Raw genomic sequence first — 20,889 nt, 5'->3', positions numbered from 1 at the left:
TCGGTTTAACTGGGGAGTGTGAGAAATGAGAGAGATGGCGGAAACAAAAGTTGTGAATTTGCCAGTGCTTTACGTCAAATGTAGTTTCAGAAAATATCCACAAGGGGGTGCTAGAGACTTCCTAATGCTACTCCCTCTCTGGCTCTAGAGTGTGTGTGCGTATGTGTGTGTGTGTGTTCCCAGATAAACTTCAGAATATGTTTAGACGGGTTAAAATATATAAATGGACAAAATGTATGTATTTGTACATGTTTGATGACATCCAGGATCATGAAATATATCATGGATATAGCCTACTTGCAGGTATGTGTTATCTCTAAAATGATTCATTATCTCTTGTTTATTTGTTTATTTGATTTAGCTATAGGCCTACGTTTGTTGTGCTCTTTATTTGCAGCATGGGGTTTTATTCATGTGGAAATAGCCTAATAATAACAGTCAGATTGAAAGCAATAGCCACAAATAGGCTAAGTCTGTGGGGCTAAAATTTTCAAAATTAATTAAAAATCCATATTGAGCGTTTAAAAATCGCACCCGCGGAGCTTTCATCTGCAGCCTTTTTATTATTTATAAGGTTGACAACAAATAGCCTATCAAATTCTAGCTTTAGGCCTGGTCCACTTTCTAACACGGTGGACACCTGGGGGATGTGTGTGTGTGTGCGCGTGTGTGTGTGTGAGAAAGGAGAAACCTGCTGGTCCCAGATCAGTGTCGGTAATGGAGGGGAGGGGAGTTTGGTGGTGGGGAGGAGGGGTGGGGGGGGTGACTAGGAGAGAGCCGTCAGGAGGTCTCCAGTCAGTCTGCTGGCAGAGAGAGGACAGAGGAGGAGCAGAGGGGACCATGCGTCTTTGTCCCGCACCGAGAGCAGACCTGCGGCTCCAGTGAGCGCCGGCATGGCAAAGCGGGGGTCCGGGGCCACTTTAGCGTCACCCCTGGGTGTCCGAGCGAGGCGGCACGGCGGTGGCGGATCGGACTCGGACGCGCACATGTGAAAACACTATGACGGCAAACGGTCCAGCATCTGAGGGTTCGTCGGCGCCGCAGTAACAGCCATGGATCACTTTTTCAGGAGGAAGCGGGTCGGTCTGCTGAAAACGCTGCTGAGTCTGTCTCTGGTCTTCGCGTCTTTCCTCATGCTGCACAAGCTGAAGCTGGCTGATAAGGACGGCGTGGGGGTTAAGAGTATGCGGGATACCGGCTGGTGCGGCTCGGAGTGTTTCTCGTTCAAGAAGGGAGTCGTGAAAAGTGCTTTTGGGAGCTCGTCCCCTACGGTGCTGGGCGACGATCTGGACGCGCAACGGCTGCGCGTCTCCAACGGGACCCCGGCCTCCTGGGACGCGCAGGTTCTGAACTGCAGCGAAGACGCGGCGGTGAGGACCAAGGACTGGTTCCGGCGTCTGGACCCGAGGTTTCACCAGTTCGTGCTGCACCGACACTGCCGGTACTTCCCGATGCGCATCAACCACCCGGAGAAATGCGCGGGCGGAGAGGTGCACCTCCTCATGGTGGTCAAGTCCGTTATAGAGCAGCACGACCGGCGGGAGGCGGTGCGCAACACCTGGGGCCGGGAGCACACCGTGGACGGGAAGAAAATCAAAACTCTATTTCTGCTGGGGAGCCCGACGAGCGGCAAAGACACCAAGAACCTGCAGAAGCTGATCGAGTACGAGGACATGATCTACGGGGACATCCTGCAGTGGGACTTCATGGACACCTTCTTCAACCTGACTCTGAAGGAGGTCAACTTCCTCAAGTGGTTCGACATCTACTGCGCCGGCGTGCGGTTCATCTTCAAGGGGGACGACGACGTGTTCGTGAACACGCGCAACCTGCTGGATCTCATCGGGTTCAAGGCGGAGGAGCGCAAAGTGTCCGACCTGTTCGTGGGGGACACCATCTCCAAGGCGATCCCCATCCGGAACCGCCAGAGCAAATACTACATCCCCAAAGAGCTGTACGACAAGCCGTACCCGCCGTACGTCGGGGGCGGGGGGTTCCTCATGTCCTCGCCGCTGGCCAGGAGGCTCTTCGTGGTCTCGGAGGACTTGGAGCTGTACCCCATCGACGACGTGTTCTTGGGGATGTGCCTGCAGCGGCTGCGCTTGGCGCCGGAGATGCACCCGGGCTTCAGGACCTTCGGCATCACGCGGCGCCGGGTGAGCCCCATGAACAGCGAGCCGTGCTTTTACAAAAACCTCATCGTGGTGCACAAGCTGAGCGCGCAGGAGCTGCTCAAAATGTGGAGTGTGGTGCAGAACGAGGAGCTGGTGTGCGCCAGAAGGACCTCAATGGAACTAAACTAAACACGAGTCGCTTCACACACTAGCGCTATAGTTCAACTGCACGGAATGATGATGGTCTTGAGAAATCAGTGATTGCTGCTGTGATGTAGTGGGAAATAAAAGGTTGAGCTCCATGCTGGTCTTCATCATCAGGCGAACAACCTCCAATAGAAAGAACAATCAAATACACTGCCTGTCAAAAGTTTGGACACAACACATTTCTCTTTATTTTTACTAATTCCCACATTTTCAAATAACAGTAAAGGCATCAAAAGTATGAAATAACACAAATGGAATTATGCAGTGACCAAAAAAGTGTTAAACAAATTAAACCTCTCTTATATTTTAGATTATTTGCCTTGATGGAAAGGCAAAGGCTTTGGAAAGAAATTCATACATAGGATCAACTTCACTATTTATATTTGTCTAAGAAACTCATTTCAAGCATTTAAGCAGAAGCCTTTAGATCAAAATGGCTTCAAGAGAATGAAAAACATAGAAGATTCAATCAGGTGGGTCCAAACTTTTTACAGGCAGAGTATATTTTCAGAAAAGCATTAAGTTATGTTTCTCCCTATATATCTATTTGATACAAAGCATACTCATAAACTCTTTTCTGCAACTTCAAATGTGAGAGTTTAGGCGGGTTTACCTTCCCACTGCATCACTCAAGTTTTTCCTACACTCCAGCACAGTCAAGTTACTACAGAAATGTTGTCAATTTTGTGAAATAACACACATACAGCTCCACGGAGAGGTCATTTCAATGAAAAAAAGTAAAGGTTTCTGGTGTTCTGGTTGAGAAACGCTGGTAATATTGTAAAATAATACGTCTTTGGGTATAAAAGCTCAAAGAAACAGCCTCCCATTCCCCCCGGGGCTGTAGATCTTGGTGACATTTCAGATTGGAGTCTTAGTTCTCTGGTTTCTTTAATCTGGGAGACAGTCGCTCATTACAACTGTGGATTGTTCCACAGAAAACAGACGCCACGTATTGTTCGGATGGCCAAAAAGCACTGGATCTCCGAGAGCCAAAGCCAAATGTTCAAAAATCACATTGTTGTCGATGAGAAAAATCAACCAGGTTTTCATTTAGTGGCAAAAATGTGAGTTCTTCCCCTTTTTAAAAGCTGATTTTATTCTCGATTTTGTTTCAGGATCTCTGTGATTGTCAATAGGGATTCAATGCACATACCTGTGAAGCTACACTGCATAGAAAACACATGAATTTTGGGTGATCGTTGTTTTGTAGGGTATTGAAATTGTAAAAAATCAATTTGATGTTGCTTCTTTTTTTAAAAGTTAATATATTGTTTTACTCTCTTTTCATTTTTTGTAGTTGTAATTCTTTCGTGTACGAGTATGATTTGCAGAGGCAGGCCAAAAAAAAACCAAAGAAGCTAAAGAGCTGTAACACTGTAGAGCTGTGTATGATAGTGTACATAAAACTGGACCTCTGTCAACTTTGTAAATAATGAATGAGTACTGCAGCGTTTGACATGGAAAGGCAATTTTGGTTGTGCTTCAGCTTTATATTAGCATCAGATTATTGCAAATACTTCTCAAGCTCTGCAGTCAACTAGAAGAGGTGATTTTGTTTAGCAGATTTTCAATAAACGTGTCTTTGTATAGTAGTTTGGTTTCACCTGATTGCTCAATAGGGGGTTGTTGGAGGTGCTGACCAGATGGAACTCCAACACAAATTGTTGGTATTATTTTATGGCAACACAGAGCTTTTTGTCACGTGAAACCACAAGGCACAGCAACTTCTGCAACACTTAAGTTAGCTTTATTTAAACAAATATAGACACATTTGCAGAAACAAAATAGTCATTTTCAGCTCAAAATTCATATTCAGGGGAAAGCAGAGTTCTATGCACATAGAAAAAAACACAATAAAACATTTGCTGATCCGACTTCTATCCATACTGAAGCAGATTCCTATCAAAACCAATATGAACAAATCCATGGACTGGAAAGTTTTTTCTTTTTCTATACACTGATCAAGATAATCTTCTGTAAGGACAGCCAAATTGTTTCTCCACTAAAATGTGACAAGGTTAATACAGTACATGCCACAGTTAGCACTATCAGAAGCACATTAATAAAGGTCTGATCCTAATAACATTACAATCTATGCAAATGTAGTTAAAAAAAATCACTCTATGGACGGTATTCAGAATGTTTCTGATCAAGGTGGTTCACAGATTCAGAGATGTGTGTTCTGTCTTAGTTGTAGATGAGTCACAAATGACTGGGATCAAAGTCACTATAACACTGTAGAGCACAATAAAGATAGTTGCATTATAACCCATAAAAAATGATTTATTTCATGTTGATCCTGGACAGAATTCAAAGTGATTGAAGTGCTTGAAATGCTGATTGTCGAGGAAAAAACAAGCGCTGTGTAAATTCTATACATTCCTCTCCCTTTAAGCCTATTCTCTTTTTTTTTCATTTTAACAATTCTGTTCAGCAAAAGGTCCGCTTTCTATTTCTTTCACTAGACTAGAGCATATAAAAAACTGTGCTGTCTATCGCAGATTGTCACTAGGCATTTAGCAAAAAAAAACAACCCAAAAACGGAAGTACTGAAATATCTGCATTATCGCTTTGGCAAAGTGCTACATTAAAGCCTTCTGAGTTACAGAGTGCAGCGTTCACACCGGCAGAAAAGGGAAGTGAAATGAGAAGAAGAAAATGTAAACAGGTTCGCAAAGCATGAGGCTCACACACAGTAAAGCTACACTCAGGTTGTCCATGGCTTTTTTTTTTAGGGAATGGTTCAGTGGCACTCTCTGCTTTTGTACATTCATATTGATTGTAGAATTGATCAGTACTACACTGGTTGTCTATGGGAAGACCTTAACCCGAATTGATTCTAATGAGACATTCCGTTCTGATTCCACACAAACATTGCATGAATATGTATTAGTATCTTGGGTTTCAATAGAGTTTTAGTGTCCTGTGGTCTAAATTCTGTTTCTGAGGTTTACCCACCCTGCCCCGAAGTTAAATTCTGGAGGAAACACTTGTCATTTCTTGTCATGAAAATGGTCAAATTCCAAATGGCAGTGAGAGGTGTTCGTTTCCAAAAATATGAACCTCGAAAACCCGGAAATCCCGCAACGCGACGTCAGTAAACCGCACATGCCCAAGGGACGGAAAACATCGACTCGCTCACTGCTGTTAGGAGACAGTTTGGATTTCACTCTTTAGCTCCGATTCACCTCCTTGCTATGGGGTGGAGAGGTGACCACACCTGACACCGGAATCTCATTTGGCCTAATAGGTTGAATCTACGGCGTCTCAATTAGTGGGGATGGGATGGCTCTTCTCTGTTGCGGCCCCACTTCGCGATTTAGGCTCATAAGACAGGAACAGTTTCACACAGAAATCGTCCCAAATTCCCCCAAAAATTCGGTATCGGCCTAGATCGGTCAGTAAATTACCTCTTCGACCTAGATGATTTTTCTAAGAGTGCCTATATGCAGGACGTTGTTCTCCGTTGCTCTTGGAGCTCCACGGCTCCTCCTCTGGGTGGGGGTCCCCGGGGTGCTTTGAGGGTCAGCGCTTGCTCGGGGTGTGTCTGCTGGGCCGGGGCGCCAGGGCCGGGATCCGACTGCCTCTGCCCATGGGCCTGGCTCTGGCCCCCACCGACCAGGCCTGCTTCAGCTTGGCTCCGCCCACAGCCCTGCCTGCAAACACACACACACACACACACAGAGAATGACCTTCCCTTACCATAAACAAACGTAAGCACTTTTTACAAAGTGGAGAACCCAGTGATTTTTGTGTACTGTTGACAACGACACAAAGCAGCCCCCGTGGTATCGGTGTTGTGAGTATAAACAGGTAAGTTTCGTGAGGTAAGCAGCAAGTGGGGATGTGGCTACATACTGGGATTTTACAGTAACTTGTTGATGGCAAGTTGTAGCAATGAGGTGTCATTCCATTCAACAATCAGAATACAACCAGTATCAGGATCGCGGAACATCGCTCGTAATGAATACACAAATATCCGTTACACTAAATCTGTCACTGTTTTAATGTGCAACACTATGTGCTTATGGAAGGAGGAAGGAGGAAGCCATAGTGGAAAAAGCTGCAGCTTGGGCACTTTCTGTGGCTCTCACATGAGGCTTTTGCAGAGGTGGGGGGGGGGTAGAGGGTGAATGAATGCTTTACCTTGTGCTGGCTGGGTTCTCTGGGACACCGCAGTCCTCCGCGAGTTTTGTTTACAGCCCTCCCTGCCCATGAGGTGAGCCTTCCAGGCCTGAGCAGAGGGGACAAAGTGGCTCAGTGAAGTCGGTTCCTCTCCCGGTTTCGTCCTCGCCGGGGAGAACCCGGGGGCCACTGTGGGCCCAGTCAGGGCCCCCGAACGGCCGCCCTCCCCGTCCCGCTAACACTGCAGTCTTTCATTTGGTCTACGCTGAGAAGCACTGGCTTTGAGAGTGTGACTTTTCTGTGCGAGTTTTCCCTGAGCTGAAGGCATGAAGTGAGGGTGTGAGGCGGGAGAGAGAGAGGGAGGGAGGGCTGCATGTTGTGGATCTATATGAAAAGTGCCCAACTGCTTTTTAATGCGGGCAACACAGATGAGTTATAACGGAGTTGAACCACGGGTTTACAATGATTTATAACAATGACTGTTGAACACAAATGTTTATGTAGTTATAGGACAAACTACATCATTACTAAAGTGACACATAAGTAGCGGTATGAGTGATTTTTGGTTAGCGCAATATTTAAAGGATACGTTTGGTAATTTTGGACCTATACTTCAACTTCAACTTTCAACTTTATTGTCATGTGTATTAAAACACAATGAAATACTTGTGTTCTGACTCTCTCTGCCTTATCACAAAGGGCACACCATCACAAAACCAACAAAAAAAGCGAAAGACACTACAGGCCTACATAGACTATGTACACAATGCACTCGTATGTATACATTATATACACAATATACACGGTGCATATGGGTGCATGTGAGTGCGTCAGCTGTTCAGCAACCTGACTGCCTGTGGAAAGAAACTGTTACTGAGACGGGTGGTGTGTGATGTGATGCTCCGGTAACGTGTTTTTAGATGGAAGGAGCGAGAACAGAACATGAGCGGGGCGGCCGGTGTCCTTAATGATGTTTTGGGCTTTCCTGGAGAGGTTGTTACCATAGGCCCTCTCATTACTGTCGCTTATTAGGCCAATCGCTGTGGTGTCATCTGCGAATTTTATGATGCTGTTGTAGTCATATCATATTTGGCAGCACAGTCGTGTGTAAACAGACTGCACAATATAATAATTTGTCTCTTCCAAACCTGTAGTACTTGGACCCACAGAGAATACTGACTCCAGAGTCAGCTGTCGGTTAAATCAGCAAGCTCTGTTGCCTCTTGATGCTAACAATGAGTCCAAATGGGGTTTGGACTCATTGTTAGCATTGGAGTAAATATTCTCTGTGGCTCCAAGTACTACAGGTGTGTAAGAGACAAATTATATATAGGTCCAAAATCGTCAAACTTGTCCTTTAACCATTAACCATTTCCATTGTCTAAGTCAGGAACCTATAAATCCAAACATGTTAACATGTTAAAGGTGCATTAAGATCTGTAACAACGCATTATGTAATAACAACGCATTATGTAATAACTCGACAAAATGTAATACATTTTCACTTCATTATGTAATAACACCCGCATTTTGTAATAATCTGCCGCATTTTGTAATACACAGCCTGAACGCAATACGTAATCAATTTCCCCTCATTTTGTAATAAATGATTACATATTGCGGTGATTATTACAAAATACGGGAGTTGCACTTTGTTTTTGATGAAAATGTAATAATATGGTGCATTATGTAATAACCAACCAAAATGGATGTCTTCATTCATAAAAATCGTTATAACATTATAACAACAATGTTTATTCTATGCATTCTAGCATGAATCATACTGACTCAAAATTCATTTTAAAAAGATACTATTAGTTCAGTAGATTAGTATCTTTCATTGGTCAAAACTACATTAAGTGTCACTGTACTTGAGGGCTCATAGAGACATAGAAACTGCACATTTATTACATATTGCATTCAGGATGTGTATTACAAAATGCGGCAGGTTATTACAAAATGCGGGTGTTATTACATAATGAAGTGAAAATTTTGTCAAGTTATTACATAATGCGGTGTTATTACATAATGCGTTGTTACAAGGTCTATGGCTGCTACTGGTTGCTGATAAACCACCAGTTTTGACCCCCCCACAGACATATAATGGTCAATTTGGGCTATGGGGCAGTAAATATCTTACTACCCCTTTTAAATCCAACATGTTAACCTTTGAGCTCATCTAAGGAGAGGGTTCAAACTCCCACTTGGACTGTGGGAGTGCTTGGCGGTGTCGCGTCACACGTTTCATTTGCAAAGTGGCGTCGCTAAGTGGGACGGGGACAGGCCAGTTCCCGGCAGTGGTCAGACCCGTCCCGGGTACAGAGGAGGAGGCGGGCCGGCTGAAAGACGAGCCGCGCGTTCGACTGGACTCGGCAACGACGGAAACGCAGACGTGGGCCGAAAGGCGACACCGCCGTTACATCTCTCGGCAGGGGCGGAGAACCCTCGACATCGCACCTCCGTTCTGACCTTTTCCATCACAAGGGGGGAAGTGAATAGACGCTGAGGATTAGTTATGAATGAGCAGCTCCGAAGTCCATATTTCTAAAGGTTGGCGATACGCGATCCGGCACGTTCGCTTTGCATTCTAGACCGATTATTAGGGAGCAGGAATATGAGTACGGTTTATGGAAGGTAAGATGGGACTTTGCTGATCCCCGTGGGGAAATTACATAATATTCAGGTAATATTCACATACCATATTCGCTGATGTTTAATAGTCAACCACTGTGACTGACCACACTTCTTATGGATACATTTAATCTATTGATATATAATATTCAACTGAGATGACTAATAAATCTCTTCTCCTTTTCCTGTTATAGATCGATCATTGACCATGACCATGACTGCTGCTGGAGAAAAATGAAATTTGCACTTCAGCCCAATTTCTCCCCAAGAAGATGAACGAGCATCGCCCAGTGTTTAGAATTCGTGTCAAAAGCAACAGCTTTCGCATTTCAGTCCACGCTTAAATCAACACCGGAATGTAAGCAAAGCTGGGTGTGGGTCCACAACCACAATGATCCCTTACCACCCGAGCAGGGTTAGTCAGGGTAAGTCTTGGCTATAAACAATTTCTCATTTCAATTCAATTTCCCTTTAATCCAATCAGAATCTGAAGAATGTGCTCATATTTTCTTTGTCTTGGGACGAACGAAACGGACACAAAGACACAAAGGTGTCTCCCTCTTTTGAAGTTTAAAAGGTCAACAATGGTGGTGTTTTACCCCCACACCTGTTTGCTCCTCAAGCCTAACATTAGCTGCTTTCTAAGCTCTCCGATTGGATAAAAGGGAAAAGAGAAAAAGCACGGCGTGGGCAAGCTTTGTCCCGAAAGACGGCGAAAGCCTCGACACATCCCAGACTCTGGGCGACCTCCTCCGCCTTGTATTCTTCCCATCTCATAAACTTTCTCATCTAGGAAGCAGCTAAATGAGCACGTGGTGTAGGAGGGCAATTTCCAGAGAATACCATATGCTTCATGCAAAAAAGCTAATCCATTAATCAAATGGAAGGCAAATGTTGCAGCTGAATTGAGGCTTCAGGGGTGGCAAGTTTGAATATCCTAATAGAAGGGACAGATGTGTTAGCCACATCCTTTATAGTTGTTGCTTATATCACCCACATCGATTTGTCATTTTCCTCAGGGGGTGGGCATCGCAGAACGGGTATAACTGGACCTGTGTTATATAATATGCATGTGCAGAGTCTTACCTCCTCCCCGGGCCTGAAGTTGTTGTGACACAAAGGACAGTGGTTGGACCCTTTACCCGAGACGGGGGCTGAAACGGACAGAAACACGACACCTTTAAGCCGCTAAGGCCCCTTAAACGCCCCGCAGAAAATAACTAAACGACACCGCTGAAAACGAGTTGTTTTAAACATAACAGTGTGCCATTGAGGAGCGGAGAAAGTGAGCGGGAACAAACACTAACTCATATTTTTTTATTCACTAGTTTGTCTACTTCTTTATCTGCTGTCGTTTCAAATGGTCGGGGGAACAGAGAATAGTGCTTTATGGCAATACAAAAGACTTATGGGTTTCAATTATTCATGGAAGCATATGGCTGGTGATTGAGAGTTAAGCATTGCCTTATCTAGCTATTTATTGTAAGAGTTAGCATTGAAAGCATCAGCCCTCTTAACATGAGTGTAATTAGCATTTAGCTGGTAGCCTCATTCTTCTAGCTGGCAATGAACAGTTTTAGCATTCATGCTGCATTCATATCTCGTTGGAAACAGTATATTTAAGCTTCCTACTACTTTCAGATGGTAAATACTACTAGAAAATACTGTTCACTCAGCTTTCAGATGGTAAATACTACTTGGAAACTTGGCGATGAACTCTGGTTTCTCCAATTTCCTGAATTCTCACATCACCAATAAGGATATACCTGGAGTCAAGTTTATGGAATGCTATATTCATTTCAAATAAAATGAATGATTTTCATCACATAAGTAATTTTGTGATCTTTGTGAGACTGCTTGCTGGATTTTTGATTTGTGGTTGACATTGCAAAACTGTTGCTCATCAAAAAGCGCATCAGGAGCAACCAAAGTCTACAGAAACCATCAATCACCTCAAGCATCTTGATGCCTTCAAAAGAGTTTGTAAACATTTCCAATTCGCTGCTTTTTTTTCCAAGTTGTTCTGAAGGTTATTCCCAGGCGACATGAATGCAGCACTAGGATAGGGCTGGCGACAGTGAGGACACTACAGGAGACTCACGGTTGCAGGCGGGTCCCTGGGTGTGGCGGGCCAGATCGTCAGCGGCCACGGCCTCCGAGCAGCTCGGGCACTGGCTGAACCTGGACCTGCTCTCGCACTCACCCAGCAGGTGCTCTGTGAGGCTGGCTATCTCGACCACCTGTGAACACAACGCAGAGCTGCACACAAAACCCTTCAAACTCCAAACACAAACTTATCACCACAAATGTAGATAGATAGTCACCAGTAGCTATAATAACCAGTAGCTTCTATAAGATATAGAAGTGTGGGAATGTAAAACAGGGTGGGGCTAAAAAAAAAGAGGATATGCGACCACCAGTTAACTTTCCCTGGATAAATAAAGATTTTAAAATATGGATTCAGAGTAGTTCCCTTAAATTTTCAGCATTTAATAATTTAATTTAGAATTCACCATGGCATACAACAGTCAAATTCGTATTTGTTAACATGAACCGCTCTCTCCGTGTCCAACTAGAGAAGCAGGACTCATTTATGATATGATGGCTTACAGATACACAGCCTGGAGCTGCTCTATTGACAATAAATGAGAAAATCATTTTGTTGATTCCTCAAATGTTTGTATGAGATTTGACCTCCAAATGACCTTTATATTGTAGTAGTGATTTCAGATTTGTAAATGTGTTATGTCATATTTACACATGGGTATTCACATTTGTATACTTGTGTCATAATCGGCAAATAAGTGTGAAGTGTGATTCAACATTTGTGAATGCGTGAAAAGATTTTTGAAGTAACTGAAAACCAAAAATTCAGCAAATAGAAATACTGATATTTACAAATGCCTTCAGTTTTGTAACTTTAAGCTCTCAAAACAGTTACAACTATTGAATTTCACTGTTTCCACATAAGTACACTTCAAATCTGTCACTTTTCTGGAGCATCAGCAACTATTTCTAGCCGTCTACCCAGTTGTATGACATTCCACTTATGAATCTTATGACGCATGTAGTTATGGTTTTATCCACATAATTTGCCCTTATGTTCAAAAGTCATCTCTCACAGTTACATCACATTATTGAATGTTAACTACTACAAAAAAAACTACTGTATGCTAGGGTCAAGGAAGAGTCACATACTTGGATGCTGACATGGATGTGTGTTCCCTTTTCATAGTCAAGTGGATTATAAATGCACTAACCCTTTTTGCATGTAACAAGGTACCTGTCTACATTCATCGCAGCGTCGCAGCATAGGACAGTGCTTCCAGTAGTGAAGGTCCAACCCATCCTCTGTGAATGATCCATCCTTTTTACCGCAGAATATGCACAGGCTGAAATACATATTGGAAATATAGTGTAGATATAAACACTGAATGTAAATCCACAAAAAAAACACTGTAGTCAGCTGGAAAAAAATTTGAAACTACATTCCATGAAAATCTAATCTAAACTGAAATTATAGTTTTTGCCTCCAAAGCAAAGTGAACTAAAATACCAATTAACATGATGTGTTTTTAGGTTCAGTTCTTCTGATCAATGCTATGCTGTGAGTAAAATGAAATGTGAATCCAGTACTGAATAGGCCCAGATCTACCATCAATACATTGACACATACTGTGGCCATCCAAAGCCAAATATCTAGAAATCAGATCTTACCAAGACTCACCGGCCTCAACACAGAAATACTAATATGTAACAAACTGAAACTAGATTAAAATCTAGCTAAGTACATGATAAACTTTGCATCTTCATATCATTCCAATGATATTCTTGAGTCACTTACTTGTCCAGATAGTTGACAACTGATGGCTGGTCGTCTACTGTATCTGATAACTTGTTTTGGGGTGCCTTCGTGACAGCTGGAAATCAAGAAGGGAGTATTTGTCAGTTGTCAGTCACCACTGCACAAATTAGAGGCATTGCATGGCCACCCTTGAAAGTACCTTCCAAATGTGATGAAAGCACTCTTGTACTAAAAGAGACTTCAACAGATGTCAAAATAGAGTAGATTTATGCAAGACTTCAATGGCATAGAAGTTTACCAAAAATACTTTATACGTAGTGCACACTTTGTAGCATGTGTGAGCTGGGTGATAGGCTGTTCTCTCATGCCTACCTGTAGGTATGGACAAAGAAAAACAAGAACCATGTGTACCAAGATAATTATACTTAACCAAGACTAAAACTTGCCAGAAACCATTTTAGTCAAGTAAAATAAAAATCAAAGTGGTAATCAACAATATAAACATTTTTTTTTATTTTGTTGACTTCTTTGGTGCCATTGCTGTGATGTTTTTGCACTGCACTTCCCAGAGATGACGCTTATGACTGGTGCAGCAAGAACTAAAGGAACCTTGTCCAGAATAGGGACACTCCCAGTACTGGAGCGTGGCCTGGGAGTAGCGCTCACAGGCGAGCACCTGTGGCTGGGTGACCCCTGTAGCTCGGCCAGGCACAGCCCAAATAAGCAGTACAGGGCCGTTACCTTGTGAGCTCACCATCTGCAAAGCGAAGAGTAGGGCTCTGGTGCGTTGCCCGTCGGACAAAGGGCAGGGGCAGAGTAGATTTAGGCATTGTGGACCTCGGCAACGGAAACTGGCTCTCGGAAGCTGCAACCTAACCTCTTTTGGGGGGAAGGCCTCTGAGCTGGTATGTGAGATTGAGCAGTACCACCTAGATATATATGGGCTATCCTCTACACACAGCATTGGTTCTGGAACCAATGAGAGGGTCTCCTCAGTGCAACTGTGTGCTGCAGAGAGTAAAACTGTTTGTGCGTACATGTGTAAGAGCAGTTTGGAGTACTCAGTCTTCTTGGAGAAGGTGGGTGGGGTGCTGAAGAAGGACGTACATACTGACTCCTACATCTGGGTGGAGGTTGGGGACATGGAGTTGGAATGGATCCTGTTCAAAACTTCTGTCATGGAAGCAGCTGCAAGAAGCAGTGGCCAGAATGTGGTCAGTGCTTGTCACGGCGGCAACCCAAGAACCTGCTGGTGGATACTGCCGGTGAAGGAGGCTATCAAGCTGAAGAAGGAGGCCTTCTGGGACTGGTTGGCACAGGTGACTCTAGACTAATCGAGGGGTCATGAGAATTCGTTAATCCTGTCACTTAAGTCTTATGGACGTCCTGGTGGCTCAGTTGGCTAAGGTGTGTACCATGTAACCGAGGTGTCCTTGGTTTGAATCTGGCCTGGGACCTTTTTCACATGTCATTCCCCTCTGTTTTTCACCCAGTCGTTCCTGTCTAGCTCTACTGTCAAATGTCAAATAAAGCCAAAAAAAAAAGTCTAATGACGGTGTTCCCTAAGGTAACCTGTTAGAAGGGCATGCCCGGGTCACTGCTGTGACCCATTCCATCCCTGTACACTTTGTGCAAGAGCTGTGTTTTGCATTCTCGGCAGTAGGTCAAGCACATTCAAGGTGGGCATTGGACTCTGACAAGGATGCTTCTTGTCCCCTGTCCTGTTTGTAATATTGATGGACAGGATATCAAGGCACAGCCGAGGTCTGCAGAGTGTCCAGTTTGGTGACATTAGGGTGGGTTCTCTGCTGTTTGCAGATGATGTCGTCCTTCTGGCTTCCTTGGATCGTGATCTCCGATGTGCACTGGAGCGGTTTGCAGCTGAGTGTGAATTGGTCAGGATGAGAAGTCAGAAGCCATAGGGCACTCCCAGGGCTCCCTCTCCATCTGAGCCTTGCCCTGTATGGCGATTTTTTTTTTGTTTGCAAAACACTGTGTCATGTAATCTCATGTGGGATGGGCCATTAATTTGGCATGACACGAAAATAACATTTCTTTCATTCATTCATTCATTCATGTAGCACCTTTAAAACTATAGTGCATGAAAACTCAAACTAATCTTAAACTTTAGTCTTTGCATCCAAAACTAACTGAAGTAAAAGAATAAACACCATTCCTTTTCAGTTTTAGTTCTTAGCTTCTGACCATTATCATACTGTGACTAAAGTGAAATGTGAATTTTCTAGTTCAGAGTAGGCCAAGATCAACCACCAATACATTGATACATGTTATGGCAATCCAAGGTATTCTTTAAGTGACAAAAATATTAAAAAGCCATGACTGTAAAGGGATACACAGACAGGAACACAACGCGTTTCACTGACAATGGCTTCTTCAGGTATAGGAGGAGCCCAACCTGGTAAAACCCTGTAAATTAGGGAAGGGAAGGGGGGTACTCATGTCCCACCATGTCACACCTGTAAAGGCATAGGATAATACTTAATACAGGATGGAAGAAATAATAATCATGACCTTCATCAACATCTCCCTCTCAAAAGTAAAAAAACTAGTGTAATGATGTCGTTGACCATGATGATGAAGCTCATGATTATGTATATATTTCTTCTATCCTTAAAATTGATTATCCTATGCCTTCGCAGGTATGCTGTCATGAATACAAGAAGTGTTTTAGCTTCTCACTTTAAGATGGTTCTTGATTTTCTTTTTCCTACTGACATACCTTCCAGTTTCATCTCTAACAAAGAGCACCTTCTTTAGTGCGAGTAGGCACTTCAGTGCTTTTTTCTGCTTCTTTCTTTCGAACGCCCATACGTACCTGTTTTTCCAGCCTTAGGGGACTCTTTCTCAACCTTGGGAGCTTCTTTCACGTGTGTTTGTCCTTTGGTGCTTTCGTTTCCCTTCTCCTTTACAAGGAAACAGAAAAGCACAGGTCCATGTCAGAGAGTACAGATTCAAAGAGAGATGCTATCACACAAAGAAAGCCCTAAACAACTTTAAAAGTGACTTAGACATAGGCAATTGTGAATTAATAATTGAACTCTTGTTTGCAAGACTTTAAATGAGACATACAACAAGTTTATTGCTATGTATACATATGTGAGCAAGCTAGTTTGTGTACACCTGCGCGGTATAAATTCCATAACATCTATGTGGACATGTTGAGATGACATAAGTACCAATTTGGACATTACAAGAAGTGATGTAATCGCACTGTTGACGACAGCTCCACCTACACTGATCTCCTTCAAGGCAGCCAGCTGCTCCTGAAGAGAGCGGATCTCCTCCTTCTCCTTCTGTCCGTCCTGCCGGCCACCTCCCTTCTTCAAAGTCTGGGTAAATTGATGCGTAGTGGCATGCAGTTAGCACCATAATCAACGTCAATTTTCAATCGCTTCCTCTCTGCCTTTCTTCTCTCTTTGCCGAATTCTTTCTCACAACACTCCCTGATTATTGGTTACTATCATTTCAGCATCACATCTCTTTGTTTTTTCGGTCACCATGCCAGTTTCTCTCTCTCTCTCTTTAAAGTTGCATGGATTTAAGCTGTGCAGACTCTAAGCTGTAGTGATGTGGTGTGGTTTTGATGTCAACAGCTCGCCCAGATGAGAGCATGACCAGACAGAGTTGAGCGCTACTCAACAGCATGGCCATTACCTAATAGGAAGGCTGAGTCTCTAAAAAAGCTGGCGGGAAATGCCGCTTGCCAACGCTGGATGACTCAGAGAAACATTCAACACCATGCCAGCACCAGGTTTTGGCACGTGGCCCGACTGGCTTGCTGACTGCATTCACACTCTCCACTCTCCAGCTTTTTTGTAGAAAAAGTGCCTGCCTCGACCACATTTTGTGCTGCTAATCTGATAAAATGGGTCTCACAACATTCCACAGCAATGTCGGACACTATTCAGTTGGTGTTGAAGAAGTATTGTTGGTTTAGGTTTTTGTTTTATTTGACTGAGAGAGAAGAGAAAGAAAGAGTGTGACTGGTCAGCTCATAAAAAAAAAAAAAAAAAAAAAAATGTTGACGCAATGTGGTCTCCTCTAAAAAGCTGAAATGTCTCAACTATAGAAAATGCTCCCATCTGCCTCATTTACAACAAAGACAAAACCACTTCTCGCCTTGGTCTCCACCGGCCGCCCATCGATCCTGGCAAAGCCATCAAAGAGGTTTTTGTAGAGGACGTTCCTCCGTGTGGCAGCGTCGTTGGCAGGAAGGTAGCAGAGGACGGCACTTCTGTGCTGCTGGTACATGGATAAGACGATGCGCACTGCCAGCTCTCTGACCTCTGCCGCGCTGTGCTCCAGCGCCCCTGCACAGAACTGACAGAAGAATACAGGTTTTGCCTTTCCGTGTGAACAGGGAGTAAACAGACTAAGCTAAAGCACACAGGTATCGTGCTATTGTGGCATAATCCAGGGTTTAGTTCGCTTTTGTTTCTGCCAGTTTAGAAACATCTCAAAAATCCGGTCTTTTTTTTTCAATGACCTTGAGAGAGTTATTCATGCCTTTGTTTCCTCCCACCTGGACTATTGTAATTCTCTACCCCACCCTCAGTAACAAGGCCCACTCCAGGCTACAACCAGTTCAAAACGCAGCAGCCAGAATGCTGGCTAAAACTAGGAAATGGGATCAACATCTCTCTCATTTTAGCTTTTTTACATTGGCTCCCAGTAAAATTCAGAATTGCTTTTAAAATTATTCCGATTACTTTTAAAGCCCTTAATGGTTTAGCGCCCATATACACTTACGATCTTTTTGGAGCCTTATACGCACACATGGTATGTTTTAAGATTCACCTTAAAGCATACTTTTATTCAAAAGCTTTTACATGATTCTATGGTCTGTCATTTTTATTGTATTTTATTTTTGTCTTCATCTTTTATTTAATGGATCTATTTTATATTCTGTTATATTTACTGCACTTTGAAACCATGTTTAGTTTACTCCTTTCCCTTATTTTATTGTATTTTGTATCCAATGTTGAATTATTTTTACTCTCTTTTTATTTTGCTTCATGTTGGTAACTCGAACTCTGTTTTTGAAAAGTGCTATAGAAATAAAGTTTATTATCATTCAAACAAAAGCCAGAGACAGTTTCAACTTCTTCATCTGACTTCAGACTTATTAGAGACATCTTTATAAAAAAAAAAGGCTCCTCAGAGGCTCCTTTTGGCCCTCATATTGAAACTTATCTGGAACTATAAAGAAGCTTTCATATTCAGAGTTAGCTGATTTAATCTAGAATCCTTCTGCACACCCTGAAACCATCTTCAACTGCACACTAAAAGTAAGTTTTATTAAGTAATATCTTGTTCTACTAGTTAAACTGACTGCCATCTACAAAGCGGTGAGATTAGCGAAGAAGTCCTTTGAGAGCCGTGCACATCATGACGTATGAAGAGGCTATTATCCAATGTAATCTCTGTGAAGAGGGCGACGACACAATGGCTATCCCGGCGATGGAGAGCATTAACATCCCGAGGTAAACTGTGTACAAAGGGCACCCATCCCTCGCTCAATAGGCTGGGGGGACAGGCTGCCATTATTCTCTGTTGTCTCTGCTGGCCGCTCCTCATTTTAATTACAGGAAATTCAATCACCCCTTCTTTTACTCGGGCTCCCGCCTCCCAGCGAATCACCCAGGTAACAGAGGGGGGGAAAAGGAAAAATGTACAAACCATAGCTAGGCGAACACTGTAGAGCTATCAAAAGATCTAGACACATGAGCTAAAGAGAAGATGAAAACAGATACTAGTGGACTTTTATTTAAATGGGACTAGGCCTGAATTAAGAGGTTTTTATTCTGGGCAGAGCCTGTAATTAACGAAGTTGCTTGAGCCGGATTCAGTGAGAGTATTGCTTGGTACCATGTTATGTAAGTTAACAACTGCATAGCATTTTCACTAGTATGAAGCATCTCTGTGCAGTAAAGTAGCTTAGCCAAGACCAGATCAGGCTTAACCACCTCCTTTAGCGTCAACATGATGACCCTGGAGACATGTCCTGCCATGGGCCTCAAATATTGCATCTCGGTTGCAGCTGATCAGGTAGGTGATACTGGCCTGAAAATAGTCACATAGTGCCTTGAGGTCAGTCGGAATATTATCCTCCGTAAGCTGGTAGACAGACTGAGACCTGGAAAGTCCTTCTAGAAACCTGTTTGACCCTGAAACCAGTAGGCTTACCGGGTTTCACCTACAGCAAATCAAATACAAGGTAATTATAAAAGAGCTATCTGAGAAGCCACTCTTCATTGAAAGTCATTTTTTTTAGTTCAGAACTAGTTTTCATCTCAAGTCAGGGAACTCTCTCCTAGGTTTCTAATTGAGCTGTTCAACTAATGTGACAGTCAGGAGAGGACGCAGCAGAGCCCTCCGGTCACATCTCAATCCAAGACTGGAAATGTTTCCCAAGCAAACACGAGCGGCAGCCAACACAAAGGGGCCCGGCGCTGAGTGCTAGCAAGCATGCACAAACACGCAAACACAGGCCACCCAGGGCCACCTGTGTGGCTTCGGCTTCAGAGAGGTTGGGGAACTCAAAAGGGACCAACCTAACAATTTGCCCTCGCTCATAAAGGCCGGGCAGAGTCAAGAGGAGGGCTGAATAGAGGGATGGGCGGAGGGCCGGTCGTAAACTACAGAGGGAGGACAGGACAGCTTGTCGGCCTGCCCGGCCCTGTCAACAACTGGATAGTTTGCACATAGATACTAGGTCACCGTTGGAAGCCAGAGGAGTGGAGGAGAGAGCAGAGCTGATGCCAATGGTGACAACATTGACTCAGCTGACTGGAGCCTACTGACAGCCTGTTTGGGTGTTTGGAGTCACCGCCTCCCTTTCAGTTACATCTCACTCATACTGACATTATTAAGCCGAATGTAACTGCTGGCCAGCTTTAACCTGGAATAACACAGCCACCGTTTTACGTATCTGTTTACATGTGCCAACCAGCTGTAGGTGGTATGTGATAATTGTGAGTTACAGAGTGGAAAAAAAAAGTATGACTGGATAGAGGAAGTTGACGCTTTGCCAAAAAGCGAGGGGCGATTGTCACCGGCGTTACTCTAGAGATCTATTAAAGGGGAATGCCGCCCATTTTCAGCAGTAAACTATGTCCTTCTCTTCCCTTTCGGGGAGTGCTGTGATCACAGGCATACAATCACACAATGCAAATGGAAGTTTGGAATGGGAGACGTGAATCTGATGATTTGAAAGCAGAGCTCATTTGACTATAATAAGCTTTTAAATGACGACTCCCACCCTTTGCACAGTGCATTTCAGCTCCTTCCTTCTGGCCGAAGGGTTATTGTCCCAAAAAGCAGAACAAAGCGGTCCATCACTCAGATGAACAAGTCGTAGCGACATTGCACAGATGATATAGAAGCAACGTTTATTCATTTATTTATTTATGTTATCTTTTAGTTTTAGTGGTTTAGTGATGATTGGAACTTTGAGTACTTTTATTATGTTTGTCTACTCTTTGTGTTGTTTCTAAAATGTGTCAAGATGGATGACTCTCTACTGCAAACCAAATCTACCTACGGGAAATCAAGTAACCTGAACCTGAACCTGATACTTCCAGGGACACTGACTGGACCATATCTGATGTTTAACCCAAAGGCCAGGTATTGATCTAGCTTGATCTATCAGTCAAACGCTATTACAGATCCGCCTCCCACAGCCGAAGGACACGTCGACATCACCGAAAAGAACAGCCGGACGCAGCGAGCATGTTTTCCTTTCCTTTACCTTCATGACATTGTCCAGGGTGAAGCCGGAGTTGTCCGTGCCCAGCCCGGCGAGCAGCTTCTCCAGCAGTTCGGCCCGGCTCTGGGCCAGCCGAGCGGGGAAGCTGGACTTGAAGGGCTTGACCAGCTCGTTAGGGATTACCTGCAGGGCTCGCACCTCCTTCAAAGCAGCGATTTCCTAAATGGGGAACAATGGATACAATGCCTTTAAAATCTTTTGTTTACTGCAACAAG

General features: G+C 43.7%; 2 protein-coding genes across 2 annotated transcripts in view; one reads left to right on the top strand and one right to left on the bottom strand.

The window, feature by feature from the left end:
- The first annotated feature begins 1,049 nt into the window (after positions 1-1,049).
- Positions 1,050-5,050, top strand: b3gnt7l (UDP-GlcNAc:betaGal beta-1,3-N-acetylglucosaminyltransferase 7, like). Its single transcript, XM_071525075.1, has one exon. The coding sequence runs from the start codon at positions 1,053-1,055 to the stop codon at positions 2,301-2,303; it is 1,251 nt and encodes a 416-aa protein (XP_071381176.1). The 5' UTR covers positions 1,050-1,052; the 3' UTR covers positions 2,304-5,050.
- A 799-nt stretch (positions 5,051-5,849) lies between these two features.
- The window catches only part of cep104 (centrosomal protein 104), a 31,510-nt gene continuing 16,470 nt past the window's right edge, over positions 5,850-20,889 (bottom strand). The window contains exons 13-22 of the mRNA XM_071525073.1: positions 20,657-20,833; positions 17,026-17,226; positions 16,140-16,235; positions 15,722-15,809; positions 12,925-13,000; positions 12,364-12,472; positions 11,182-11,320; positions 10,167-10,234; positions 6,471-6,558; positions 5,850-5,980 (exon numbers count right to left, since the gene is read on the bottom strand). Coding sequence (XP_071381174.1) covers positions 5,850-5,980; positions 6,471-6,558; positions 10,167-10,234; positions 11,182-11,320; positions 12,364-12,472; positions 12,925-13,000; positions 15,722-15,809; positions 16,140-16,235; positions 17,026-17,226; positions 20,657-20,833 — 1,173 coding nt within the window. The remainder of the gene's footprint in view (positions 5,981-6,470; positions 6,559-10,166; positions 10,235-11,181; positions 11,321-12,363; positions 12,473-12,924; positions 13,001-15,721; positions 15,810-16,139; positions 16,236-17,025; positions 17,227-20,656; positions 20,834-20,889) is intronic.

The sequence above is a fragment of the Centroberyx affinis genome, unplaced genomic scaffold (genome assembly GCF_046629955.1).
Source record: "Centroberyx affinis isolate AG114_WGS23_722 - 3 ecotype Tasmania unplaced genomic scaffold, CSIRO-AGI_Caff_v1 ptg001262l_1, whole genome shotgun sequence".
NCBI lineage: Eukaryota > Metazoa > Chordata > Actinopteri > Beryciformes > Berycidae > Centroberyx > Centroberyx affinis.
Note: the sequence above shows the minus strand (reverse complement) of the source record. Positions and strands in the feature narration are given on the sequence as shown.

Excerpts from the sequence above, each read along its gene's own strand:
- b3gnt7l (XM_071525075.1), top strand. The coding sequence starts at position 1,053 with ATGGATCACTTTTTCAGGAGGAAGCGGGTCGGTCTGCTGAAAACGCTG.